Source organism: Leptonychotes weddellii, chromosome 16 (assembly GCF_054177405.1).
Source record: "Leptonychotes weddellii isolate Sample4059 chromosome 16, ASM5417740v2, whole genome shotgun sequence".
NCBI classification, from domain to species: domain Eukaryota; kingdom Metazoa; phylum Chordata; class Mammalia; order Carnivora; family Phocidae; genus Leptonychotes; species Leptonychotes weddellii.
Genome location: NC_138384.1, coordinates 168,974 through 196,940, shown reverse-complemented (window position 1 = coordinate 196,940; position 27,967 = coordinate 168,974). Strand labels below are relative to the sequence as shown.

The 27,967-nt window shown below is 53.7% G+C and overlaps 1 protein-coding gene across 2 annotated transcripts in view; it reads left to right on the top strand.

The window, feature by feature from the left end:
• Nucleotides 1-77: 77 nt before the first annotated feature.
• The window catches only part of SPIRE2 (spire type actin nucleation factor 2), a 30,890-nt gene continuing 3,000 nt past the window's right edge, over nt 78-27,967 (top strand). The window contains exons 1-12 of one of the 2 annotated variants that reach the window (XM_081806175.1): nt 78-198; nt 11,355-11,398; nt 15,153-15,509; nt 18,452-18,532; nt 18,655-18,819; nt 20,218-20,304; nt 20,558-20,681; nt 20,829-20,959; nt 21,425-21,614; nt 23,169-23,290; nt 26,068-26,202; nt 26,332-26,399. In XM_081806175.1, the coding sequence (XP_081662301.1) occupies nt 11,366-11,398; nt 15,153-15,509; nt 18,452-18,532; nt 18,655-18,819; nt 20,218-20,304; nt 20,558-20,681; nt 20,829-20,959; nt 21,425-21,614; nt 23,169-23,290; nt 26,068-26,202; nt 26,332-26,399 (1,493 nt within the window). In that variant the 5' untranslated portion in view covers nt 78-198; nt 11,355-11,365. Of the gene's footprint in view, nt 199-11,354; nt 11,399-15,152; nt 15,510-18,451; nt 18,533-18,654; nt 18,820-20,217; nt 20,305-20,557; nt 20,682-20,789; nt 20,960-21,424; nt 21,615-23,168; nt 23,291-26,067; nt 26,203-26,331; nt 26,400-27,967 lie in introns of both variants that reach the window. The other variant, XM_006746165.3, reaches the window with a different exon arrangement.

Below are 27,967 nucleotides of genomic sequence, written 5' to 3'. Positions count from 1 at the left end.
CGTGGGAGCTGTCCCTGGAGGAGGTGCTGAAGGCGTACGAGCAGCCCATCAACGAGGAGCAGGCGTGGGCCGTGTGCTTCCAGGGCTGCCGCGGGCTGCGGGGCGCGCCGGGCGGCGGGCGGCGCATCCGGGACACGGCGGACATCCTCCTGCGCCGGGACGGCTCTGTCAGCGCGCGGCGGGAGCCCGGCGCCGCGGGTGAGGGCCTGCGGACGCGCGGGGGTGTGGCCGGGCGCGCGGGCCGCGGCGGGGGTGGGGGTGGGGGGCGGTTGCGACCCTCCCGTCCTTCCCGTCCTTCCCGTTCCTCCTCTCCCTCTTCTTCCTCTTCCCTCTTCTTCCCTCCTCTCCCTCCTCTCCTTCCTCTTCCTCCCTCTTTCTTCCTCTTCCCTCCTCTCCCTCCTCTCCCTCCTCTCCCTCCTCTCCTTCCTCTCTCTCCTCTCCTTCCTCTCCTCGGTCCTCTGCTTCGGCACCCTCCCTCCGCTGGACCCGGAGCCCCCATTCTGCACCCTCCTCCCTTCCTGGAACCGGCAACCATTCCACACCCTGGCTCTGCTGGACCGGGAAGTCCCATGCTTTTCCCCATCCTTCTCTTTCTCACCCGGCCTGGGATACCCCCTCCCTTTCCTGAACCCTTCTAACCCTGACCATCCATATCTCAACGTCGTCTCGGCCGGCTGCTGTCAGTCGGCTGCCTGCAGTTGGGCATGTTTTCCTCTGGGGAGAAGGATTTTGGTTTTTGATGGCTGAGTACCTTCAGTAGACCCAATTCTCTGTCTCCTCTATCCAGTTCTCCCCACCTGGGGCTAGTTCCTTCTGCTTTGGGGGTGTGTAGCCCTCAGTCTTCTGTGATTCATGGTGAGAAATGCTTGGTGCACTGGTAACTGCAGATGCCTTTGGCTGGAAGGGAAAAAGTGTCCTCTTGAAGCTTTTTTTTTGTGGGAATGCGGGTGGGAGGAGGGGGCTGTGTCTCCCTTGGAATCCCTGCAAATTCCCCAGTTGCCTGGGTTTAATAGTAAGGAGAATGTGTAAAATTTAGGGGATTGCCTGCTTGGTTTTTCTGCTCTTAATCATCAAGAACGAACAATTAATCCCTTGAAAGATACTGAAGTCTACTGAAAATAGTGAGTTTAAGTGATTTTTATGCTCTTTCTTAGGAGAAAAAAAAAAGTGTTTTCTTTCCTGGAGAGCTGGAGTGCTAGTCTGGAGCATTTGGTGATATTAACCCAAAAACTGATACCCTGTGGGGAAGCACAAAGGCCGGCTATGTGTGCTGGTGGAGAGCTGGGCGGAGAGCTGGGCCTTCTCCAGCCCTGAGAGCCGTGGGTTTGCAGAGGTCCTCACGGGCCGGCTTCATGGAGGACAGGGAAGGAGCGGGACGGAGTTGCACGCGGAAGCCATAGCTGACGTGGTGACAGGGAGGGTCTGCTGAACCCGCCAGGGACCATCACTGTATTTCTCCACAGAGTGCTTCTCACCCCTGTGACCAGCTCCTTTCTCTGTCTACAACTCTGCTACAGGACATTTGCACGTTTCTGTATTTCACGCAAAGAGCACCAACATATTTGACAGGTGAAAATAATAAGAGTTGGTACTTAAATGGTATCATTCCCATTTTATACTCGGTTAAGCTGAGGCTCAGGCTTGCCCAGAGTCACACAGAAAGAGGATTTGGATTCAGCCTCATACTTTTTTTTTTTTTTTTAAGATTTTATTTATTTATTTGACAGAGACACGGCGAGAGAGGGAACACAAGCAGGGGGAGTGGGAGAGGGAGAAGCAGGCTTCCCATGGAGCAGGGAGCCCGATGCGGGGCTCGATCCCAGGACCCCGGGGATGATGACCTGAGCCGAAGGTAGACGCTTAACGACTGAGTCACCCAGGCACCCCCAGCCTCATACTCTTGATGGCTGTGTGCAAGGTCTTCACAGGTGGGGCTGAGAGTATTTCCCCTGGGGGGCCTAGATGCTGCATGTTCACAAAGAGCTTTTCTCCTCCCTGTGTCCATCCCCATCCCTGGAGATAACAATGTGACCCAGGACCTGGCTCCTTGCACCACGGAATGGGATAGGACTGTAGGGGCCTGCCTGGTCAGACCCTCTGATTTTAAAGATGGGAAAATTGAGGCACAGAGTGATAGCTGGTTAGAACTAAGGGCCCCTGCGTCACTCTAACTGTGGGGGAGTCACACCTTATTGGTACTCTCCAAAATGCACCTTGACGACTATCCTTCATGTTGGTGGTCACCAGGTTCTCTCCAGTCCCCAGGGATTGGACTCCTATTTCCTCCTTCTCCTGCCTGCATGCCCACAGCCCAGTTGGGAATCCAGGCTGGGGTTTAAAGCTCACACGTGGCCATTCTAGGGGACTTACTCGTCCAGGACACGAGGGAGCCCAATTCCATTTTTCATTGAATACGATCTTTGGTTTCTGTTCATAAACATGTCTCATAAAGGTGGAAGAGGTTTATGACTTGCTGCCTCTCTAAAGATTAAGAAAAATAGGGCGCCTGGGTGGCTCAGTGGGTGAGGTGACTCTTGATCTCAGCTCAGGTCTTGATCTCAGGGTTCTGAGTTCAAGCTTCTCATTTGGGTTCCATGCAGGGCGTGGAGCCTACTTAAAAAAATAAAGACTAAGAAAAATAGATTACGCTGAACTTAAGCTGTCAAGCTTTCATGAGTCAGCTGAAACTTTAGTCTCTCAGCTGCGGCTAACCCAGCATTTCTCTGGGACTTAAATGAGTGGTGAATTCATGAAGGGTATGTGTTTATTTCTTGCTGTGAATAGCAATCAGGAAAATCTGGATCATTAACATTGCCTCACGTGGGCCCTCAGTACAAAGTTCTGGTAAATCTAGCATTAAATAAATGTTTAAAATAACTTTAAAGAGGGGCGCCTGGGTGGCTCAGTCATTAAGCATTTGCCTTTGGCTCAGGTCATGATCCCAGGGTCCTGGGATCGAGCCCCACGTGGGGCTCCCTGCTCAGCGGGGGGCCTGCTTCTCCCTCTCCCACTCCCCCTGCTTCTGTTCCCTCTCTCACTGTCTCTTCCTGTCAAATAAATAAATAAAATCTTTAAAGTAAAATAAAATAACTTTAAAGAAATCAACAAAACTAAGCCACCTTTGGGGGAATGATTAATATCGTAGCATACAAGGTGTGGTACCTCTCCCCTTTTCCAGCTAAGTGGGGAAAAAGTCCTAACCTTTAGTCTGAAGACTTTGTAGTTGCTGGAAGCCCCCCACCTGTTTTTTAAGTGGAGAAAATGTGTTAAAATGTGAAGTTATTTTTTTTTTAAAGATTTTATTTATTTATTTGAGAGAGAGAGAATGAGAGAGAGAGAACACCTGAGAAGGGATAGGGTCAGAGGACGAAGCAGACTCCCTGCCGAGCAGGAAGCCCGATGCGGGACTCCATCCAGGGACTCCAGGATCATGACCTGAGCCGGAGGCAGTCGCTCAACCAACTGAGCCACCCAGGCGCCCTGTGAAGTTATTTTTAAGAGGCCATTATTAAAACCTCTTGATGGGGACAGGGTTACTTTTTTTTTTTTTTAATTAGGAGAGAAACTCAGTTGGACATCACAGTGAATGCCTGTGCCCAGCTGTTCCCTGAGGCGAAGCTAATTCCCTGAACGCAGCTGGGTCAGTGATCGAGTGACCCTGGGATGCTTTCAGTGGCATTTGTCCCCTTGATGCCCTCCTGGGCAGTTCACCCCAGGAGAATGACTGCTCCCCAATGCAGTGTTTGGCTGTCCCCTTGATGGAAAGACCACCTGCCTTTCTGGCCTACGACTGCTGATGAAGCATTTCAAGAAAACCCCCACGGACAGGCAAAGTCTAGGCATGAGTGTTGACAAAGATGTGTCTGAGATGGGGGTGAGCTCATCACCTCCCACCTTGCCCATTCTGCTTATGCTAATTCACACACTGCCCTACTTTTCTGATTTTTTTCTTTGTAAGTCTTGATGCTACAACTTTTCACAGGCCCTGCTCTTCAGCTTGGGTGCCTCATGTGATCTGCCGACCAGGCCCTCCCTGTCCCTCCAGCCCCTTCCTGCTCCTTCTTCTGCATGGAGTTCAGAGGCCAGCTGCCCCCATGACCCCCAAAGCCCTGGCACCTGTAAGCAGGGTAAGGCTCTTTAAGCGGCCCACCGCTGCACAGACTCCACTCATTTTCAGCCCTGAGTTTCAGACACAGAAATGATTAATATAGTCCGTCCTGTATTGGATGGTGTCATCCTGTGTCATGAGCTCCATGGGGCCCAGAATTCTTTCTCACCTCAGCTCAGTAGCTGGAGAAACAGCAGTGCTCAGGAGAGGGCTTTGGCATCTCACCAGTGGCCCGTTCCTCCTCCCTAGACTGCAGTGATGGGAGCACATGCCCGGGGACAGGTGGGGACTAGTGAAGGAGCATCAGGACAGAGCCCCGGGCCCAGGAAGTGTGTGTGTGTGCACAGACTCACACAATACACACGTGGATGCCCGCACAGACCTACAGGCACACAACACACACCTGCTCACACACACACACACGTGCGCGTGCACGGTGCCCCTGCCTCTGGTGGTCTCTCTGAGGTACCCCACGCATGCACATGGGCTGCCTGTCCCCCGCTGGAGATGTTCTTTCAGGTCTCCTGGCCCAGCGTGCCTTCTCCCAGGAGCTGAGGTGGGGTCCACGGCCACCAGGAATGGCTCTGGGCCACTGGTGCTCTGGGAGGCCCTGCTAGTCCTGTGGGCTCCAGGGGTTCATCTGGACTTGGTGGGCCTCATGGGGAGGTCCCCTTCTGAGTGACTGGGGACTGTTTTTAGCTTGCCTGTGTTTTTAAATGGCTCTCCACACAGGTGAACGTGCAGGGATGGTGTCCCCTGACAGGCTGGGCAGAAGTGAGAGCTGGTTGGAAAGATGAAATCCTGCTTCTGGAGCAGAGAATATTTCCCTCCTGGCAGACCTCCTCACAGAATATTTCTGGTTGAAACATTTTCTTTCCATCAGGTCCCGCCCATGTGGTTTTTGTTCTGGCTTCTTGACTCCTCCCCAGCGCTGCTGGTGCTACCCATCCTTGCCGTCACATGGGGATCCTTGGCGTTCTGGGGCTCTTTTTGCTTTTTGTTGCACCTTGTGAGGGTCACCCAGTCAAGACGTAGTGTGGAGATGAAGCCAAGCCACCCAGGGACTTTACAATCTAGGGAGACAGCAGCTGACCTTTTTGGGCTCTTGCAGGAATGTGCTGGGCAGGGCTGGGCCCACTCTTGCTTATGTCTTGCAACACTGTTAGGATCCTCATTGCACAGATGAGAAAACTGAGGTTCCCAAAGCAAGCATCCCGCACCTGGTGCAGAGGTGGGGGCAGGGCTGCAAGTGTGGACTCAGCTGGGCTCCAGCCCTGTCCCCACCCTCAGCCCGGCCTTGGGAAGTGACTTGTGACTCTTTTCTGTGAAATGGGAGGATAAAAGCACCTACCCCCTAGGCTGTGTTAAGCCTTGGGACCTACCTGGCATGGGGGAGCTCTTGGGGCCATGGAAGTGCAGCAGTTGTCCCCTCCTGTATGCACCTCAGCCGGACCCGCCGTAGGAAGCAGCACCTCCAGATTCACGTGAATGCACAGTCACAGAATTCTAGGCTCCCGCGTGAGGAACGGGAGCGAGCCCTGCAGAGTGCGCTTGGCCAGGGTCCCCATGCACATTTCTCGATGATGTAAAACCTCATGCACGGAAACACCCACACACTCCCGTGGCCCTGGGTGGGGCAGAGGCAAGTGGGCATGGTGAGGTTCCGGCCTCTGCGTGTGGGTGTGACTGTGTGAGCCAGGTGTTTGTAGATAGCATTCCCGATTTCCTCTCACCTCTGAACAGAGATTATCTCACAGCCGTGTTCTCTATCCGGACGTCTTTGAGTGCCGGTGACGCATTGGCTGTCACCGATGACCGGGATAAGCTTGGCCTGTACAGCCCGCGGCCCGATGCCCACCCGGCTGTTTGCAGGTTCTGCCCTGTGCCTTTGGGGGAGGCTGCAACAGTGGAGAAGGTGTCCTCAGGGTCCCTGTGTACCCTCGAGACTGGCTCATGAGGGATGCAGCCCCGCCGTCTCTGCCACCTTCAGGGCCCTGGTCACCCCCACCCCAGCCCCCACCACTGAGGTCTTCACAAAGAAGAGGTTCTCTGTCTGCTGTCTTTTTAATTGGGCACCAGAGGGTGACCTGTGGGGTCGGAAGCACTTGAGTGGCTCCCACAAAGGAAGCATTGTGACCGTGGTTGGTATGGTCTTGGGGTGTGGCTGTTTCAACAAACATGCCAGTGAGTATCAGCTGCAGGAAGGTGCTAGGGTTTCACTCTGATCCTGGTCGACTCCTCAGAGGGAGTTCGGCCTCCAGTGAGGACCCAGTCGAGGAGAGAGCCTGCCTGGAATCCCCACCTGTTCAGTGTCTGGTCTACTCGAGGACACAAGGCACAGCAGTTTACAGGGTGTAAGAGCTTCCTGTGGCTGCCGTGAGCAGGTTACACAAATTGCCTGCTCAAAACAACGCACATGTGTTCTGTTACACCTGGAGAGGTCAGAGATGCAGGATAACCTCTTTGCCTTAAGGTCGGCTATTAGCAACTTCACTTCCATGTGCTACCCCAGGTCCCCTTGCATGCAGTGTAGCATGATGCATCCACAGGTCCTGGATTAGAACAGGCCGGGGGTCACCGTTCTGCCCGTCATGGAGCGGAAGAGTCACACAGGTAGAATGGACCCTGTTCCTACACCCGATTCCACCGATCAGCAACTTCAGAACGAGGATTCTGGAACTAGAGCTCCACCTAATGCTTTACCGGGGCTGTTCTCACGCTTGAGTCCACTGGTGGGCGTGTTGAACGGATTCTTGGATTGCTGGGTCCCCTGCAATGAACCTGATTCTGCTCAGGTCTGCGGTGGTCCTGAGAATCTGCATTTCTGCCAAGTTCCCAATGATGCTGATGCTTCTGTTCCGGGACCCACTCCAGAACCGTCAGGCTGCCGTGTGTGGATTCCCCATACCACACCTAAGAAGGGGTCCCCCACTTCCTGGTGGAAACCCCTCCAGGGCCAGGACTTACTCCATCTTCAGGTGGCTGGCATGGTCAGTGACGGAGACGACTCACGGTCTGGGTGTTGGCTTCAGAGCCAGGCTGTCTGTGGGTTGGATCTCAGCCAGGTGACCTTGAGCAAGTTCATCACCCTCTCTGGCTGCTCTGTGGGCCAACAGTGGGGACTGCGTGACATGGGCAGAAGTACTCGGGAACTTGACGTGAGCCATCCTTAGCCCCGCGGTGGGGAGTGCCTCAGAGGTAATGCACCAGCCCTTTCAGGGCTGCCCCTGTCGGCGGTGACCGTCAGTGGGGTCATAACCCCCAGGTCACCCTGACAGGCACGGGGTGAGGAAGAGAGGAGCACTGGCCTTTCTCTCGCCAGAGCTTGGTGAGAAGGTGGACAGTTAACAGCATGATTGCTTGGAGTGAGGGGAGCCCTCTGGCCAACACACATTTCCTCGACTCGGGTCCCCCCGGAACTGATGTGAGTCATGGTTGTCCTAGGCTCTTGCAGGGGAGGAAGCCGCACCCTGTGGGTGACAACTGAGTTTATGGAGAAGCAGCTTGATGTCAGCCGTAGCCTGTGGAGACGGGTGGAAGTGAGATGGAGGAGGATCGCGCCACACACACCGGGGGCCCCCACCCCACAGAGCTCTGTTTGCTGAACACACACACAACTCCCCAGCTGTGAGCAGGCATTTCCCTCTTCGCTTGGGTTTGCCACCGGCTCCTTTCTAGAGACCGATGCTTGAGCGAAGACATTACTTAAGTTTTGAAATTGCTTCTTGACAATGAAACAAGCATTTATTGAAGCGTTTAGTAGGTGCCAGATACTACATGGTTTTCGTTTTGGGGTTTTTCTAAAAAATTTATTTTTAAGTCAGCTGTGCCCCCTACAACATGGGGCTTGAACTCACAAACCTGAGATCACGCGTCGCATGCCCTAGAGCTGGCTCCAGCCGGGTGCCCCTGTCTGTTGAATCTCTACAGTCACCTGGGTGGTAGGGGATACCGTTCTGTCAGAGGACTCCAAGGAGGCTTGGGAAAGTCATCGCGTTGCTTCTAAGTCTGTGTGCCCGGGACTGAAGGAGGGCCAGTGGATGCTGCATGCTTGCTCACTCTCACACTCTCCCGTAAGCTGATTTCTTGATGCCATACTACATGTTCCAGATTCAGAAAGTGTAGAGGGAAACAGTTGGAGTCTCCTGCCAGGCTTCTCACACGAGGAGGAGCTTAGTGTATGTGTTTTCTGTATACCGGCATGCCGGGGGGCTGCCCTCTGCTCTCCCCTTACTGGGGAGCTCCGACTGTTTCGTTACAGAGGACACCTCCCTCGAGGGGCTGCCCAGTGCGCCGTGTGCGGATGTCCGCACGTAACTTCAGTGGGTATATGCGTGTCCGGTGGGTCACTGTTAGGAAGGGCACCTCCGTGCGTGGTCTCGGCGGTCATGCCATGCGGGCACACCTAGGCAGACCTGCTGAATCAAGACAAGCAGGGGTGTCATTTTGAGAGACGTTGCAGGTTGCCTTCCTTGGGGTTGTTGCCATTTCCCGCCAGCACTGAGTGGGGGCCCCGCAAGGGCCTCGGTCTGTCCACCCCGCTGTTGAGCCACGTGGGTGTTCCTGAGAACTCAGCCTGAGATGTAGAAAGGCAGGAGCCCCGGGGCTCAAGCCAGGACCCCACCCTTTGTGGTCTGCATTCCTTGTTGGTAATTAAGAACCTGGGGGAGCCTAGGGTAGCCAGTGCCCCCCACATGTGTGTGGTCTCCTTCTGGGAGGCTGAAGAGGGGACTCCTTGGCTCTTCCATGGCCATTCTCTGTCCTGACCCCCAAGCCTAAAAAGAGTCACAGTGCCTGTGGTCTGAGCACGGTCGGGAGGTCCTGGTGGCCCCATTGCCGTCGTCATCATGGTGATCACGGCTGTCCACATCCTCACAGGATACCGTGCCCTAAGAAGTGTCTGCATCCGCTCCCTCACTTGTCCTTTGAGGTGGTTAGCTGAGGCGGGCATAATCTCCATCTGTGGGTGAGAAAAGGAGGCCAGAGACGCAAGACCCTCAAGGTCATGACCACAGGCAGGTAGGGATCTGAACTACACTCCTCCTTCTCTGTGCTCCCCACCCAGGCACAGAGGGGTGAGGCTGTCCGAGAGCTCTCCGCCTACCACCCTCCCCACCTGCTGGGCAGGGAGAAGCACTTCCTGCGGGAGCTCCGGCCTGCAAGGTCCTCCAGATCATCTTTGATCTTTTACTACCAGGACACAGGATCATTTCCAAGGAAACTTCCTAGCATCTTGATTTCTCCTCATTTGTTATCTTATGCACAAGACATCACAGTGACTTTTCTTTCCCAGTACATCCTGGCGAGGATGTTCTTCCTTGCAGGCAGAGAGAAGCCCCCCGTGGAGGGGCAGCATCCCGGAGACCGGGTGTCCTGGTTGCAGCCCCACCTCAATGTGACCTGATGGCCTAGTGAGAATGCTTCTGTCCAAACTGCCTCCATCCGCTTCTGTCTGGGTCTCTCTGCTTTCGCTCCAAGACAGTTTTTTAAGTACACAGAAGGTAGTTTGCACAATGCTCTGGGACACCCCGCCCCTGGCAAGCAGGTTACTGTAGCTGCAGGAAGTTAAGCCGGGAGGCTCTGGGTGGGTCAGCGGGCTTGCTGGGGGCCCCGGCTCCGTCACTGATGGGCTGTGTGGTTTTGTGTTATTTTCTCCACCTGCCAGAGCCTCAGTTTCCTTGTCTACAAAGAGGGAGTCATCAGTAACCACTTGCATGAGGTGACTGTAGGTTGAACCCATAATAAGTCATTTGTTAGTTTTGTAGCAAAGAGCTGGGCACAGTTTCTGCCCACAAGGGGCAGCTTGCTCCTCAAAACCCAAAGACTCCCCAAGCCCTTGCAACTTAAAATACAGTTAGATTAATGAACACTTATTTTTGTTAACATATGGACTATTTAAACCAGGGACATAGGCATTAACGTGATTCCAGCCAGCAGGCTTTGCCCTGACCAGAGCACTGCACGGTGCTCAGTCGATAAAGGGCACTGCAGGCTGGCTTCTCGGTCCTCAGGATAACTCAGGACACTGGCCGCTTCCAGGGAGCACCTTTGTTCTGAGTCTGGTTTCTTCTTCCCGTTGCCTCGATCCATCCGCTGCAAACTTTGATTGAACACGGGCCACAGGCTACCACTTGCTGCCCCCTTTCAGCTTCACTGATGTTGGGAGTGGATTGTTTTCCATTATTTTAATGGATCAGCCCAACACAAACGCCCTTTATCTTTGGCAATCTCCCTAGCTCTTAATGGCATTTTGGAAATATTTGCAGAGTTAGCAGGTTCACTTAGCAGAGATGTCATGTTTTCTGTTTTTTTTATACCTACCTCCTTCCAAAAAGAAGTTAAGGCAAGTCAAGTTCACCCCCTAGCAGAGGTCCTAGCTGCATGCTTAATTCAAGGAAGGGTTGGCAATAGTGGGTTTCCTGTGTCTCCTGCAGCCTGGCAGCTTGGCAGACCTGGGGGGTGGTGTGGGGAGCAGCTGGAGCAGATTGTAGGGTCCCTTGGCCTGGCCTCACCTGGCACCACCACTTACTAGCTGTGATACCTGTTTCTTCGTCTGTGAAACGGGTAGCAAAACCACCTACCTTCTGGGTTGTATATGGGTTACAACGAGTGAGCACTTATAAACATGTTAATTCAGTGCCATGTTTACCAACAAACATAATAAAATGCCTCGTACCTAATTTAGCACCTGGGCTTCAACCCAGAGACTCTGATTCTCTGATGGAGGCTCTGGCAGTCTGGGGGCAGATGTCCGAATCTACAGGTGGTGGCCAGATGCTGACTTTCCCAGCTCAGCTCTTGGGAACTCCAGAGCAGATTCTGTGGTTGCCTTTGAGCCTGGGTTTCTCATTTGACTCTGCTGTGATTTGGGGGCACGTGGCTTCAGGCTGTGAATTATAGACCATGAGGGCTTTCCTGCAGACAAGACTTAACTGACCTGCTCGTTCCTTATTCCCTCTTTACTCTAGCACCAACCATGCTTCCCCAGGGGACCCCCCGAGTGGTCACTGTGGGGTGTGACTGCTGTGTGGGGTGTGGGCAGGTGCTGCATCAGTCTCCTGGCAATGCACCTGGATGTCCATCCAAGTGACTGGCAGGTCGACCTGTCTAAGCTTTCTGGTGTTCCACTGGAGCCTTTGGGGGATACGCTGTGTGTTCCTGAGAGGGGAGGTAGATGGGTGGCCCTATTTGCCAGGGCCTGGGGCTGCTGAGGTATGTCTTGACTGCCTGTTATCTCCTCTTGCAGAGTCCACAACGATGGTGTTGTCACCAACCAGCTCAGAAGCCCAGGTACCTTTAAAATAATTTTTAAGTTTACTTGATACACATTAAAACTAGTATGTGTCATTCATGTCAATTAAAAAGCATATAAAGTTACACCATTGTTTCCACGAGTTAGGACACAGATAACATAGTCAAAGGGCTTAGTTGAAAGGACGTGATGAAGAGAGTGGGCAGGTGAGGACAGAGAGCCCACCGGGGTGTGCAGAACCTGGCAGGCCTTGGAGAGCTGAAGGCGGGGGCGGGGGGGGTGCGATGGTTCCCCACCTCCTTCTCCTCTGCCGCCCCCAAGCTCCTGGTGTTGCCTCCCACTGACCAGAGGGAGGGAGCAAAGGTGACATGGTCTGTGGGGTTGGCCCCCCGGGCGCAAAGCGTCAGTCAGGGAGTGGGGCTGACGGGCAAACAGGAGAGCCAGCCGGTGACCGATGTCCACGAGCCCCCACGTCACCCGCAATTCAAATCTCACCAGTAGGACCTGTGTCTCCCTGTCCCATCCATCTGCCCCCCGGGAATTTGTCCTGAATTTAATGTTGATCATTCCACTGCCTTTAAGAAAGCTTTATGCAAATATGTATTTATTTATTAAACACAGCGTTATGCCAAGGGTAGTGGGCTGGTCACAGGCCATAGTGTCTGTTGTGGGGAATTAAAGAACAATAATAAAATCATCCCACAGTTTTTCTGCGTTTTCTTAGTACCACATGCCGGCAGTTCTCGCTAATGTCAGTGATAAGGTACCCTTCCCAGCAGCACCCTGCCTACGATTGTGCAGAGCTGGGTGCTGGTCCTATTGCCATATATTGGTTTCCGTAATTTGCTTTGGGGGAAAAAAGAACAGTCTTGTTTTCAAGACTCATTTCCATTGCTGGCAGAGTACTCTGGATACTTTGTTTACCCAAAGCCCAGGAACGTTCCCCTGCCTTTCAGACAGTGAGTCTGAAGAGTCCCCAAGTGAACGTGTGTCCACCACCTACCATGCCAAAGGAGGCCTGTTAGCAATTCTGACAGTACTTATAAGGAGCTTTGTTTGTGGGGGTCCAATCTGGACTCTTGTGCCCAGAGCCCCACCCCAGGAACTGTGGTAGGAGGCCACTTGTCGGGCTAACCCGGATTCTTGCTGCCGGCCCCTCGCTGACCACGTCCTGCAGTCTCAGCCCCTTCTCCCGGAGGCCCTCCAGCTAGCAGGCTGACCCCCAAACTGGGCTACTGTGAGCCTGTTCGGTTCCCGAAACGCTGTGGGCAGGTAGGGCTGGAGGTTCTGAGACTCTGGCTGGCTGCCCAGATTTTTCCTGATGGGAAAGCAAGGGCTCTTTGCCTTTCAGGGAGTTTCCAATGTCTGGGCTGGAGCACAGAGAAGCTTTTAACCGAGCAGCCATCAGATAAGAGGCTCCTGTTGGAGTTAACCCTTTCACCAATGCGGTGAAAGCTAGCTTAGGCAGCTACCAGGAGTGAGAGGGAGAGGCGTGGGTGGATTGCGGTGCCGCTCTGTGATGTGCTGGCCTTCTGGGCCCCTTTGTCTGCCCTGCCCCATGCGGCAGAGTGGTCTCCATGGAGAGACCAGGGCAGAGCGCCCCTGGGTCAGCAGTGGCTGTGGACTAGAGAGTGGGCACGAGCCTCTCCCACCATCTCCTTCCTAGCATCTGCCTCTGGGCCACGGAAGAATCAGTGGGAATTTGTGTGGACCGTGGTTCTTGCCAGCCCAGTAGTCCTGATGGGGATCCCACTGCCACAGGGGACTCCACCTGGCCTTGGCCCTGTGCCCTCTGACTCATGATTTGGGGTTGTGACCCTTGCCTGCCTAAAGCAGAGATAAGACCGCCTCCAAGGGTGGACTGGGGTTTTGTTGACTCCAGGCTGGAACTTCGCTCTGTTAGAGCCTTGCCCTTTTTACCAGGCCCACCCCTCTCCCCGCGCTGGCCCCCTCCAGGCTCAGGGTGTGTTGTAAGGCGTTTCTGCAGGATAGAGAAGGCTGTCTTGCGCCTGTCCCCTGCCCAGCACTGACTTTCTCCGTATCCTCCTTCAGCTCTGCTCAGGCTAGTCCCCCTGGGCTGCCGCTGTAGGAAATGAGGAGAGAGACCAGGGGCTTGCCCCATCCCCCAGGCCAGGCGGACTTGGGGGTGGAAAGTGAGGGTGTGGCTCCATCCTCCACGAAGTGGCCTCCCACCTCGGCACACGGCTTAGAGCGTAGGCTGTGGGCGGACCCAGGTCCTGAGTCGGCCCTGCCGGCTGGCAGCTGTAGTCTGGTGACCTTCGGCTTTGCCTCCTCCTCTGCCTGGAATCCAGAGGTTAGCCCTGGGGTTGGGCAGTCCTGCAGTTACTGGCAAAGGGCTCAGAGCAGTTGATGACGTGAGAAAAGCTACTGTCATTTTGTATCGTTGGCATAAAGGGGAAATGTCGAAATGTGAAAGCCAAGCAAGCTAGAAGCAGAGTCCACGTGGTTGTCCTTACCCCTCTGCTCGCTGCACGAGGCTCTTTCCTGACCTTCTCAGGACTGCATTCCTGCGAGCAGGGCACGTCAGACGCCGATGGCACTTAAGCAGATACACGAGCGGAGCGGCGGTATTTCGCAGACGTCCTCTGGAGAACGCGGGCTCCCCAGTTGTTAATGGCAGTCCATGAAAATAGGGTTCTCTGCCAACTAAAGTTGAGAAATGCTGAGTTAAGAGGTCTCTGTATTGCAAAACTCGGATTTTTAATAAGCTAATACGCTTTTAAAAGAAGTGCTCATGGAGAATTTCAAGCATAGGTAAAGTAAATGACAGCATTGTAGGCCCCGTGCCTGGCTGGGCTCCATCAGCCACTGTGACCCTGGGGACCCCACCCACTCCCCGCCCCCACTCAGGTGCCACTCCTTTTTCTTTTTCAGGTTAAATTTACATATGTTGAAATTTACATGGAGTTTAAAATATTTTTAAGGGAGAGGATGTCATTTCTTAGGAGTTCAGGCGTCTGCACTCTATCCTATGTAGTTAACGATTGCAACATGCTAGTCTTTCTCCTCTGATTTAAAATACGCTCTTACATGACATTAAAAGCTAACGTTTAATTCGGTTGTCTGTCTTTTTAAATCACATTTATTGGGATACGCTTTATATTCAGTGAGCTCCTGTGCTCCTTCCAATCTCTGCCTCAACCCCTAGCTTTTACCCACTGACCTTCTTTTTATGGCTGTAGATTAGCTTTGTCTTGCCGAGAGTTTTAGATAAACAGAAACATGCACTTTGGCTTCGTTGCTCTGTGTTCACTGTGTGTGTAAGAGGAGTGCATGAGTTTGACCCTTTGCCTTGCTGCCTGGTATCCCACGGTAAGGATGGGTCCCCTTTGTTTATCATCTACCAGTTGAAGACATTTGGACATTCCAGGTTTGGGCACTATGGGCATTCCAGGTCAAGTCCTGTGCGGTTGTATGTCTTTCTTTTTTGTTGGTTAGATACTCGGGAGAGGAGTTGCCCTCTCTTCACGTGGTGAAAGCATGTTTGACCATAGGAACTTGCCAGGAAGTTTTCCACGGTTCCAATAGTTTCCAAAACAGTTCCAATAGGAACTGTTTTCCATGGTGGCTGTGCTGTTTGGAAAGCATCTTGACCGTTCCGTGACATGTTTGGTTGGCTCACAATATACGCCCTCTGGATGGGCAGCTTGCTCTCATCTCGGGGAGGTTGTCTTGTAATTCATGGGGCGGCTGTTCCTCTCCTGGCTGGGTCCTTTGCAGGTTGCCCCCTTTCTCCCCTTCCCCATGACACTCTGGGCCCCTGTCCTGCAGATGGTGCAGTCACTGGGCTTTGCCATTTACCGTGCGCTGGACTGGGGTCTGGACGACAGCGAGGAGAGAGAGCTCAGCCCGCAGCTGGAGCGGCTCATCGACCTCATGGCCAACAATGACTGTGAGGACAGCAGCTGTGGGGCTGCCGATGAGGGCTATGGGGGCCCGGAGGAGGAAGAGGAGGCCGAGGGCGGCCCTCGCGCTGTGCGCACCTTTGCCCAGGCCATGCGGCTCTGCGCGGCCCGCCTGACCGACCCCCGGGGCGCGCAGGCCCACTACCAGGCCGTGTGCCGGGCGCTCTTCGTGGAGACACTGGAGCTGCGGGCCTTCCTCGTCAGGGTCCGTGAGGCCAAGGAGGTGAGCAGGCGAGGATGTGTCAAGGAGGGGCCGAGGACGTGGAACGGGCTTCCTGGAAGCCAAGGAAGGGAGAGGTGGGCCGGGGCGGAGCAGGGCATGAGGGGGTGGTAAGCCCAGGTGGTAAGCAAGTGGGAGGGATCACAGGGGAAGGGGAAGAGGCCCCCAAGATACCTTCCTGGCCGTCTTTCCTGCCCCGTACCTCCCACCTCCCCATGCGTTGGTCCCTCTGTCTCTCCAATAGGAAGTGGAAATCCTCAGCTCAGGACTCTGAATGGCCTGCCTTGCTGTCTGCACTCAGGGCAGCTCCATCTCAGATGCTTTGCCAGTTTTCCCTTGACCCTAAGCTGGATTTTGCACAGGAACGAGCTATGGTTCAGAGACATTAAGTAACCGTCTCTCAGCCTCTTGGCCCCAGGACCTCCTTCCTGTAGCCTCCCAGATCCTCATGTTTATGTGTCCAGTGAGGCCTGGCTGTCCTCTCCCCGTGCTGGTTCCTTCTGGAATCCACTTGCAGTAGTTCCGTGCACGCGTGTACTCACTGTGCTTGGACTTTTGGGGAGGTAGGAAATTCAGTGCCGGTGGCCCTCCACCACTCTTTTTACAGCTAAGCAAATAGAGGCTCTGAAAGCTGTCGCTTGCCCCAAGTCAAAGCTAGTCCAGGCAGAGCTGGTGTCTCCCTGGGTGGTCCCAGAATTACTAGCTGACTATCTTCCTTCAACTCTCCCATCTCCTCCCTTGGAGGGAACTGGCACACTTCCTTGAAGCAGGGGTCTGGGCACAGGGACTCCTGCCTCCCATCAGCAGTCACAGATGAGAGAATGCAGACTTCGTAGAGGGCAGGGGAATTTGCTCCACCCACTCTTGCTTAAATGGCAGAAGGTGTTGTTTGGAATGGACTGATGCTCATCCCTGGACCAGCTTCCCTGAACTCGTGGGCCTGAGGAGATTCTCAGGATTGCTCTGATTGACGGGGCCGGGGTCCCAGCTCAGGGCAAGTTGGCGACACTGCCTGAGCCACTGGGCCCTTACCTGCAGCCCAGCTGATAGCCCAAGGGTGGGTGGTTCCTCTGCCCACTCCCTGCCCCCCTGCCCCCTCAAACCCCACCCCTCCTTGACATCTTAGAGATGTTCTTCTGATGTTCTAATTGGTGGATGGTCTTAATGCTTCTGTTTTTCTTGCTCTGAAGTCATCTGTTCTGTTGCTAAGATCAGTTCCTTATGCGGACAATGGAAGCACTTTCTTTAGCAGGAGCAAACAACTCTAGACTTCCAAGTAATTGACCCAAGAGACGTTCAGGGAATTGGTAGTGATGGGGAGAAAGAAGAGTGTCTGTTGGTGGGACACATCTGGGCTGGCATTTTAGGAAGAAACACCCTGTTCAGGGACAGGTATAGAAAGTCCAGGAGGGATGGGAGACCCACCCTTCATGCCCTTTGCCCACAGGAACTGCCAGATCACACACAGGTCTATTTTTAGAATCAGCCAGATCACACACCATGTGCTACTCTGAGACTTGACAGCATTTTCTAGAGCGTCCCAAAGCAGTTTAGCAGGTAGCTTGGGATGAAAGCCAGGGTAACCGGTTCTGTCTTAGTGGGTGGGGCGGGGGCAGTGAGGTGGGAGCTGTGTGCTAAAGGTTCGATGCTTCTCCAGGGTAGGAGAGTTGGTGGGAACAGAGTCTCCAGCTGCTGCCAAGATCCAGGACAATGAAGGCAGTTAATCTAGCAGCTTCTTCCCAGATTCTCAGCAAAGAACAGTACCTAACAATCCTTCATGTTCTTCTTTGGCCCTCACCGTGATGGTGGCATTTTCTCTACTTGATAAAATACGAACCTGTGTCTCTTTCCCAGGACTTGCTGAGTGACTCCTCCTATTACCCATCTGTCTACTCATCCATTCTCCTATCCACCCATCCATCCACCATTCCTCCATCCACCCATCCATCCACCATTCCTGCATCCACCCATCCATCCATCCACCCAACCATCCACCCACCCATCCATCCATCCACCATTCCTCCATCCATCCATCCACCCATCCATCCACCATTCCTCCATCCACCCATCCATCCACCCATCTACCATTCCTCCATCCACCCATCCATCCACCATTCCTCCATCCACCCATCCATCCACCCACCCACCCATCCACCCATCTACCATTCCTCCATCCACCCATCCATCCACCATTCCTTCATCCACCCATCCATCCACCATTCCTCCATCCACTCACCCACCCACCCATGCATCCGTCCATTTATTCATTTATCCAACCACTGTTTACAACCTAGCATCTGTAATGTTGTGCTACGAACCAGGAATACTAAGGTCAGAAAACAGAAACATAAATGTGGTTCTGGCCTCTGGAGCCAGTGGTCCAGACAACACTCAAAGAAGCAGATAACCATAAAACTCCAGTGGGGATCATGTGTCAAGAAGCAGCCATGGGTTTTCCAAGAGCAGGGTGTGCATGTTGCCTGGGCAAAGAGGCTAAGGTGTTCCTGAGGAAGCGCCCTGAGAGCTAGATCTGAAGGAAGACTGGGAGCTCTTCACAGATGACAGAAAGCAGGGTTTCCCCTGCATCTGCTCCCTCTGAAGGACACATTGCTCTCTGGGCCGTGTGGATCAGCCAAGAGAAGAGAGAAAACCAGAAGTTCTATGTGGGTGCTAGGTGGGTGTTATGTTCTCACTTCTGCCCTTGCCCAGGAGGAGCTTCCAGAGATAGCTGATGGGACACCAAGTGTCCCACGTGGTTCCACAGCTAACGGCTTTGTTTCTCTCGATCTTTCTGAACCCAAAGCCTTGGCCAAAAATGCCCACTCATCCCTTTTTTAGCTGGTGGAATACTAGCCCACGTGTTAAGGGACTGTCACCAGATGGACAGACCGGTAGGGCCCATATCCCCATGGCGACCACTCTTTCACCTTCTCCTGGACTAACAGATGCTGCAGAAGCTTCGGGAGGATGAGCTGCAGGCAGAGAAGCCCCTGGCAGAGCTTGACAACCTGGGACACACGGACTGGGTAAGCTATGGCTCTCCTCCAGCCCTGGGACACAGGGCTCGGCACCCCCACCTGGGGTCTGTGCCAGGCCTCTGGGAGCCCTGCTGGGTCTAAGGGCCATTTTCGTCTTCTCGGGGGCCCAGGCCCGACTCTGGGTGCAACTCATGAGGGAGCTCCGCCATGGAGTGAAGCTCAAGAAGGTGCAGGAGCAGGAATTCAACCCCTTGCCCACTGAGTTCCAGCTCACCCCCTTCGAGATGCTGATGCAGGACATCCGCGCCAGGAACTACAAACTACGCAAGGTCATGGTGAGCTGGTGGGGGAGAGGAGCCTACCCCCGAGCCTTCTGCCCACCGGTGGCTCTGGAGCCCCTGCTCTGTGTGCTGGCTTCTGAGCTGGGTATTCAGATGTGCATGGGCAGATGTGGCCCTGACTCACCTGGCTCACACCTGACACGGTGTGACGTCGGGGACACGGTGTGACAGGGTGTGATGTCGGGGACACAGTGTGATATCAGGGACCCGGTGTGACACAGTGTGACATCTGGGACATGGTGTGACAAGGACAGGGACACAGCGTGACATCAGGGACAGCGTGACGGGGATATGGTCTGATGGGGACACGGTGCAACAAGGACAGGGACACAGTGTGACAAGGACAGGGACACAGCATGACGTCAGGGACACGGTGTGACATCAGGGACACGGTGTGACGTCGGGGACACTGACAAGGACAGGGACACTGTGACGTTGGGGACACTGACAGTGTGACATCAGGGACATGGTATAACGGTGTGATGTCAGGGACACGGTGTGACAAGGACAGGGACACAGCATGATGTCAGGCATGGTGTGACAAGGACAGGAACACAGTGTGACATCAGGGACAGTGTGGGGCATGGGGTGATGGGGACACAGTGTGACACTGGGGACACGATGTGGCACGATGTGATGCTGGGGACATGGTGTGACAGGACAGGGACACTGATGCCAGGGACACGGTGGGACACAATGTGACGTCGGGGACACGGCGTGATGTTGGGGACATGGCATGACATCGGGGACACAGCATGATGGGGACATGGTGTGACAAGGACAGGGACACAGTGTGACATTAGGGACACGGTGGGACACAGTGGGATGTTGGGGATACGGTGTGACAAGGACAGGGAGAAGGGACGAGTGGAGGATTCTGGAGGACCAGCAGCAGCAGCTGAGATGATGGGATTGTCCCATTTTATGCTCACATAACTCTTGCTGTGTTCTGGCTTCACTCTGCAAATTTTAAATGTGGAGTTCATTTCATTCTTTTTTTTTTTTTTTAAAGATTTTATTTATTTATTCATGAGACACAGAGAGAGAGACAGAGGCAGAGGGAGAAGCAGTCTCCCCGCGGAGCAGGGAGCCCGCTGCGGGACTCGATCCCAGGACCCTGGGATCATGACCTGAGCCGAAGGCAGACGCTTAACTGACTGAGCCACCCAGGCATCCCAGTTCATTTCATTCTTAGGACAGCTGGGTGACAGGGGTGCCCCTGACCTTCATTCCCACACGAAGAATCTGAGATGTAGGGAAGTTAGTGGTGGTCCCAGCGGCAGCCCTTGTGCCCGCCATGCAGCCCATGAGGGTGGCATGAGGACCAGGTCCTGCTCAGGGCTGAGCGAGTCCTCCCACAGCCCAGCTACTGTGTGCGTACCAACCCCACAGGTCGATGGAGACATCCCTCCCCGGGTGAAGAAGGATGCCCATGAACTCATCCTAGACTTCATCCGCTCCCGGCCTCCACTGAAACAGGTACCAGCTATGTGGGCCCCCCCCTTGGCCTTCCCTCCTCAAGGGCAGAATGGCACCTCCACTGAGGGAGGGGGCTGAGAGGTTGATTCTGAGATGGACCTGCCCCGGGAGCACACAGGGCACCTCCCGTCTGCCCCCTGCTGTGCCGGCTCCTGATAGGCCTGGCTGTGTCACCAGGGTTCCTCCCCACTCCAGTATGTCTGTGTCACAGCCCCACTGCCTTTCCTTCCTGGAGCTGCCATACTCCCCCCAGGTCTCGGAGAGAAGGCTTCGCCCCTTACCGCAAAAGCAGAGAACCCTGCACGAGAAGATCCTGGAGGAGATCAAGCAGGAGCGGAGGCTGCGCCCGGTGGGGGGCGAGCACTGGGGTGGCCGGGGTGAGCATGGGACACCCCCCTTCCCACCTTCCCTCCTTCCCTGCTCCCTCCCCCTCTGTCCCCACCCCCTCACTCTCCTGTCCTGCCCCACCTCCCCGCCTCCACCAGGGTTTGGCTCTCTGCCCTGCATTCTCAATGCCTGTTCAGGGGACACCAAATCCACTTCTTGCATCAACCTGTCCATCACGGATGCCGGGAACAACACGCAGCGCCCACGGCCCCGGGTCCTGCTCAAGGCACCCACCTTGGCTGAGATGGAGGAGATGAACACATCTGAGGTCAGAGCCCACCAGGGAGGAGGCCTTGGGCCACCTCTTCCCATAGCACAAAAGGGCTGGAATGTACGTACTCCATCATCTTGGGGCTGGGAAGCTAAGCAGCCTCCTGGCTGATGTGAAAAGCCAGTGGGTCTCACTGTGACACTGAGTGGGACACTCGATGGGGACATCATGTCCTCACTGCCCTCTGAGCCCAAGGAAACCAGGGGTGGTAGCGATCTCAGTGGGCTGCCCCAGACACCAGACCGATCATCTCCAGGACTTCCCACAGGCCTCAGGGAAGGGTTTGTTTTTTTGAGACACTTCTTTCCACTGTATAGAGGATAGTGAGGCTGGGCAGTAAGCAAAGGTGACCCTTGGTGGCCTTAGTGGGCCCAGCAGCGGTCCCCTGCCAGTTCAGGGACAGGCAGGAGGTGCTGGTGTTGGCGGGCAGAGTGGTCAGGGCTGAGTCTGCTGTGTCCACAGGAGGAAGAGTCTCCATGTGGGGAGGTGACACTGAAGCGGGACCGCTCTTTCTCAGAGCATGACCTGATCCAGCTCCGGAGTGAAGTGGCCTCTAGCCTGCAGCCAGCCACTCAGCCCCAAGGAGGGTTGGAATCATCCCGGCCCCGTGCAGGCAGCATGCACACTTGGAGGCCAAGCGCCCAGGAGCAAGGCAAGTGGGGACTCTCACCCCCTTCTCCCGTGACACTGTCCTGTGGGCATCACGTCCTGCCTTGGGTCCTGCTGTCGTCCTGAGCAGGCAGCGCTCAGAGGCCACAGGGAGCTCCTATCTGTAAGAAGGTGTTTAAAGTTCAAGCCCAGACTTACCTCATTGCCTCAGGCAGGCATTCTCCACTTTTTTAACTTGAAAACTGTCTTATAAAATTAGTAATCCACATTTTTTGTAAAACACTTTTTAAAAACTTTAAAACATTCCCATGATTCTAATATCTAGAGATAGTTACTATTAATATATTGGTGCATGAAAAGAAAACTGGATGGATGGAGGATGAATAGACAGATGATGGATGTATATGGATGGATGATGGGTGGATAAATGACAGATAATGGAAGGATAGATGGATGATGCATGATTTGGATGGATGATGATGGATGGATAGATGGATTATGGGTAGATAGGTGGGTGGATGGATGACATGGATAATGGATGATGATGGATGGATGACGGATCGAAGATGGATAGAGGGATGATAGAAGGATAGATGGATGGATTATGGGCAAATGGGTGGATGATTGATGGATGGATGATAGGATAGATGGAAACATGGATGATGGATGGGTGATGGATGGATAATGGGAGGATGATGGATGGATAATGGGTGAGTGGATAGATAGATGATGGGCAGATGGATGGATGGATGATGGATGGATAGGCAGGTGGATAGACAAATGGATGGATGGATAGATGACTGATAGATCTTTCTAGTCTTTTTTTTTTTCTGTCAATGAAAAGGTGTCTGCAATGAACCAGATGGGCCATGCAGCACACACCACTCTAGAACCTGACTTATCGTCACCTCCTTTCCCTGTTGTTCAGCAGAGAGGTCAAAACAATCCTACTGGCCACACAGGGATAGTCAGTCCCACTGTTGTAAGGGCTGTGCTCCCCAAAGTGCTGACAGGACATGGGGTTGTCCCCTCTGCCTCACTCACTGCTTCTAACAGACATGGCCAGGCCGCCTTCTCTGCTCTCAAGGTTACCTTGAACCACCCTCTTGCTCTCTTGCCACTCTCAGGGTGGTGCCATTTGGTAGCTGATTCACTTCCTGGAGTGAAGAGGTCCAGGCCAGGCCAGGCCAATTCCATACCTCACCGTCTCCCCTCAAGTCTCAGGGACCCCATGGTGGAGGTGAATCTGCCTTTCTCCTCCATCCCTGTCTGCGTTTAGAGCAGTGAGCAGCACTAATGGGGGAGGCAGGCTTCCCGCAGGACTCGTGCTACCTGCTTTCCCTGTTGGCTGCCATGGGACTCCTAACGTTGGCTCGTTAACAGGGATCGGATATGGGGCCCCTATAGGGGTCCCTTGGGCCTGCTGCACTGACATGCCCCCGGTGTGGTTCACATGCTCTCTATGTGTCCTTGTGCTTGATGACGCCCCCCGAGACCCCTACTGCCAGGCCAGCTGTCTCCCTCACCCCCAGGCACAGCCCTCCCACACCAGTTTCTGCCAGGTTGTCCGGACAGGGCTTCTGTGCTCTTACTCCAGGTCCCTTCCCGGTGAGCGTCCAGGCCCAGCCTGACCCCAGATCCCTACCACACAGTGACCTGGGCTCAGCAGAGGACCAGCCAGAGGCTTCTGCAGCCCCAGACACCCATCACCTGTGGCTGGTGAGTGACAGAGGCCTAGTTGTCCACAGTAAGTGGGTGCGGCATCTCTTGGGCCCTTAGCCTCACGTCTCCGCAGGACAAGGCCCAGCAGGAGGGCCCCCTCCCCCCTCCTCGAGGGTGTCGCTAGGTCTGCTCTGGAGCCGCCACATCTGGTTTCTGCTGCCACCTTCTGGGCACAGCAGCCCCCTGGCCAGAACAAGACCTTCCTAAGGGGACAGGGGACATCTGAAGTTCTTACTTCCATCTTGGTGAGGGTTAAGACAGGTGAGAAACTGGAGCCCTGTGCCTGAAGGCAGTGAGATGTGACGGCATTTTATAGGGTCAAGACTTTTACTTTGCCACCACACCCCTTACCCCTGCACCTGGGCTTCCTCAGCCTTAGTGTAGGATTTTATCAAAGGGATTACAGTGGTGAAGAGCCCGCATGTCAAGGGTGTTGTACATCACCCTTTCCTTGAAGTTTTGTCAAGAGGCTCACGTGAGAACAGATGTTAACTTTGAAAAGTGCCATATAAACGTAAGGTAGTATTACTACTGATACTCCCCAACTAAGTCCTGTGTTACCACTGCATTAAAAATTACCCCAAAACTTAAAAGTGTAAACAACAAACTTTTATTATCTCACAGTGTCTGAGGTCAGGAATCCAGAAGTGGCTCAGCTGGGCAGCCTGGCTCAGGCCTCCCCGGAGGTTGCACTGGAATGTGGCTCCTCATGTGGCTGTGGGTGGGAGGCCTTGGGGCCTCCACATGCGGCCCTCTCCCCAGGGCTGGGTGTCCTCAGGACAGGGTGGCGGGCTTCCCCCAGCGCTCATGGTCTGAGAGAGACACCAAGGCAGAAGCCAGCGTCAGAAGTCACTCCTTGTTATTTCCACCCTAATCTCGTCATTACAAGTGGGTCACTAAGTACGTTCTCAGGGGAGGAGAACTAAGGCCCCCGCCCTTTTTTTGGGGGGGGTGAAGAACCAGAACCAAGTTTTTTACTTATTCATTTCTTGCATTTGAAGTATTCCTCGATGGCATCCTTGGCAGGATCTTTCCCGTAGTCCTTAACCACCACACAACTGCAACCAAGCCCTTGACGGGGTTTTCTTCTCTGTCGGTTTTACAGAGCCCATCCCTTCCCCTCGTTTCTCCTTGTCATCAACCTTAATTAGGTTGACTTGGTGCTCAGCACAAAGCACTCCACCAGCTTGACACGCACAGGCTCATCACAGTTGGTGCAAACGCACAGAGACGGGTTTGGCACTTGTCTAAGGCGTTGCAGCTTTGTGAATCCCACGTGCTAGGCCATCGTGGATGAGGCGGGCCCAGCCCCTCCTGTGAAGCCGTATTAATGTCCGTACACCACCAGCAGCAGGGCCTTCCTCGGCCACGGCGGTGGGATATGGGTGGAACGGAGTCTTGAGTGCATGCGAGCCCCCACGCAACTCGGGCGGCCAGCAGAGAGGAAGGCTCACTTCTTGAAGGGATGTCAATTAATTGGAGGACATGTATATATTCTTTTTTATTTTAAGTAGGCTCCACGCCCAGCGTGGGGCTTGAACTCACAACCCTGAGATTGAGACCTGAGCTGAGATCAAGAGTCAGACACTTAACCGACGGAGCCACCCAGGCGCCTCGATATATTCTTTTAATCAATTAATTTTTTGGGGGGGACATATCTTAAAATGACAAATCCCCGAAGTGTATTCTTCTTAGCACAGCTCTCGAGAGTGCTTTCTGAGAGGTTTGCCTATCAAACATCACATAACCTCAGCGACTGTCTGCCCTGACGTGAGACTTCTTGGCCATGTGGACAGTTAGTGTAACGTGTAAGGGTCACAGGTTAGGGTTCAGGCTGTTGGAAACAAAGGTCAGAAGCCAAAGGACCTGATGCTTCAGGCTGGAATGAGAACACGGTCTCTCAGACTCTCCCGACAACTACCCTAACTAAGATAATCCCCTGGCAATCTGAAACAAAAAGCAGTATCCCGACTCCCACCTTTGCGGCACCGTCGCGGGCTGGTGCCCCTCATGATGACTCATCTCAGTAGCTAAATGTTAAATTTGGGGTGCCAGGCATTGCGCTAAGGGCTGTATGTGCTCTCTCAGTGGAACTGGAATGCAGCCCCACTTGACAGAGAGGCCCCGAGGCTTTGAGAGGTCGAGCTCTACAGTGACCTCCCTGGAGGGAGGACTGAACAAGGCACACTCACCATGGTGGCCCAAAGCGGTAGGCGATGTGGCAGGTAGGACACACGCCACCCACAGACGGGCCGACTCAGAGCCCCGCTGGTTGGCGAGCACTGAGCTGGGCAGCATGCAGGAGGTGCCCGGGGCCTTCTGCTGCCGGCGAGGAGATCGCCCTGTGGTGAAGAGTTCCCGGAGGAGAAGGGGTGGGCCTGGGGACCCTGGCTGGTTTTGATTGGCTGTGGTGTGTGTTTGCAGGTGGGGAACAAGGTGGGAGGCAGACATTTCAGGTCTGGAGAGCACTGTGAACACAGGTGGGGACTGCTAAAGGCGATGTGGTCAAGAGTGGGCTGGGGGCGGGGCCAGGTCACAGGAAACCTTGCTTGCGGTTGCACGACCCCATCAGAGAAGTCCTGAGTAGCATGTGTGGCTCCCAGGGGTAGATGAGCTAAGAATGGGGTGTTTTAGGAAGTTGCTAGGCTTGGGTAGGCTGAGGCCACAAAGGTTCCAGAGCCCTTAGAGAAGAGAGGACCTTGTGGACAGGATCCTGAAAGGCCTCATTCCCGAAGACCTGAGGAGCACTGACCCCTTGCCCCTTTTGTCCCCAGGAGTTCAGCCACCCTGTGGAGAGCCTCGCTCTGACTGTGGAGGAGGTGATGGACGTGCGCCGTGTGCTGGTGAAGGCCGAGATGGAGAAGTTCCTGCAGAACAAGGAGCTCGTCAGCAGTCTAAGGAAGGGGAAGGTGAGGTGGCTTGCACCCAGCTGCTCCCTCGTCAGGCAGGAGCCCTGGGTGGAGGGCAGGCCAGGCAGCCTGAACCCTGAGCTGCTTCCTCACCAGGCAGGACTAACTAATCTGGGCCTTTTCTTACAGATTTGTTGCTGCTGCCGAACCAAGTTCTCGCTGTTCTCCTGGCCACCCACCTGTCTCTTTTGCAAGAGGTGAGCCTCTGTAAGCACCCTGGCTGTGAATTAACATGGGAGGAGGAGGTAAGCGTCTCTAAGCCAGCACTGTCCAGTAGAACTTCCTGTGATTGTGGGGATGTTCTATCATGCATCGTGGGCTAGTGCAACCATGGAACACAATGTTTAATTTTAATAGCTAAGGGGCTCCCACCTTCAGGCAAGGTGGGATAATAGGGATTAGAACGGGCACCTTCCACCTGAAACAACCAAAAAAACCCAAAAAAAACCAGAAAACCCAAAGAACAGGAAACAGTGGATTTCAAGATACTAGATATCAGGTAACCACAGGAAACAGGCTGAGCCCTACAACTGCCTCAACTGGAGTTTCTAGGTCATGGCCCAGAGGCCACTTGGCTCCTCAAGTGGAGGAGGTAAAGCTGAACCCAGAGAGACCAAGGCAGCTAGAGGTCTTAGTGCAGATTTCCAGCAGGGAGAGAGCTGTCCACAGGGTGAGATCCCCCTGGAGTATTCAGCAGGGTACTTATCAGCACATATAAGCCAGGAAATTACTGAAGGCTGGGGAAGAAGCATCCTGTAGCAAGGACTGGCAAACTCTAAATCTGGCCTACTACCTGTTTTATAAATAAAATTTTATTGGAACAAAGCCACATCCTTTGTTTATTCATTTAGCCACATCTAAAATGTTTACTATCTGCCCCTTTACAGAAGAAGTATACTGACCCTGTGCTAAAGCTTGAAAGGAATAGTGTCTGTTCCCACCAACCATGGTGGAAATGTTGTAACTCATGAGCCACTGAGTGGGATACAGAGGAACGTCTTGTCCCACTAGTGGCAAAAAAGTACCCCTAGACTGAGCGTTGTTCCAGACCTAAAAATTAAAAAAAAAAGCAAGACCTAAAAGGACTAAACCATTCCCAAGTATCTTAAATGCTTCCCAGAACAAAGCTCAAGAATAGGAAGAGAAAAATATCTAGCACCCAGCAAGATAAAAATGTCTAGCATCTAATCAAAGGTATCAGGCATGTCAAGAAGCAGGAAAGCAGGGGCGCCTGGGTGGCTCAGTCATTAAGCATCTGCCTTCGGCTCAGGTCAAGGTCCCAGGGTCCTGGGATCGAGCCCCGCATCAGGCTCCCTGCTCGGCGGGGAGCCTGCCTCTCCCTCTCCCACTCCCCCTGCTTGTGTTCCCTCTCTCGCTGTGTCTCTGTGTCAAAAAATGGATGAAATCTTTAAAAAAAAAAAAAAAAAAGGAAGCAGGAAAACATGACCCATGATAGAAAAATCAAAGTCCCTCAGAACTGACACAGATGTTAGAATTAGTAGGTAAGTACATTAAAAGTTTTGAACTATATTTCATATGTTCAAAAAGTTACAGGCATGAAAAATTCGAAGACGACACAAAGTTCTAGACATAAAAACCAGAATGTTTGGATGAATGTTCCCAATTACACCAGATAAAAGTAACAGTAGATTCAACATGCAGAAGAATGTGCAGAAGAAAAAATTAATGAACTCAAAAGAGAAAACAATAGTAGAAACTAAAATGAAAACACTGAGAGAAAAAATAACTTTAAAAAACGAAAATG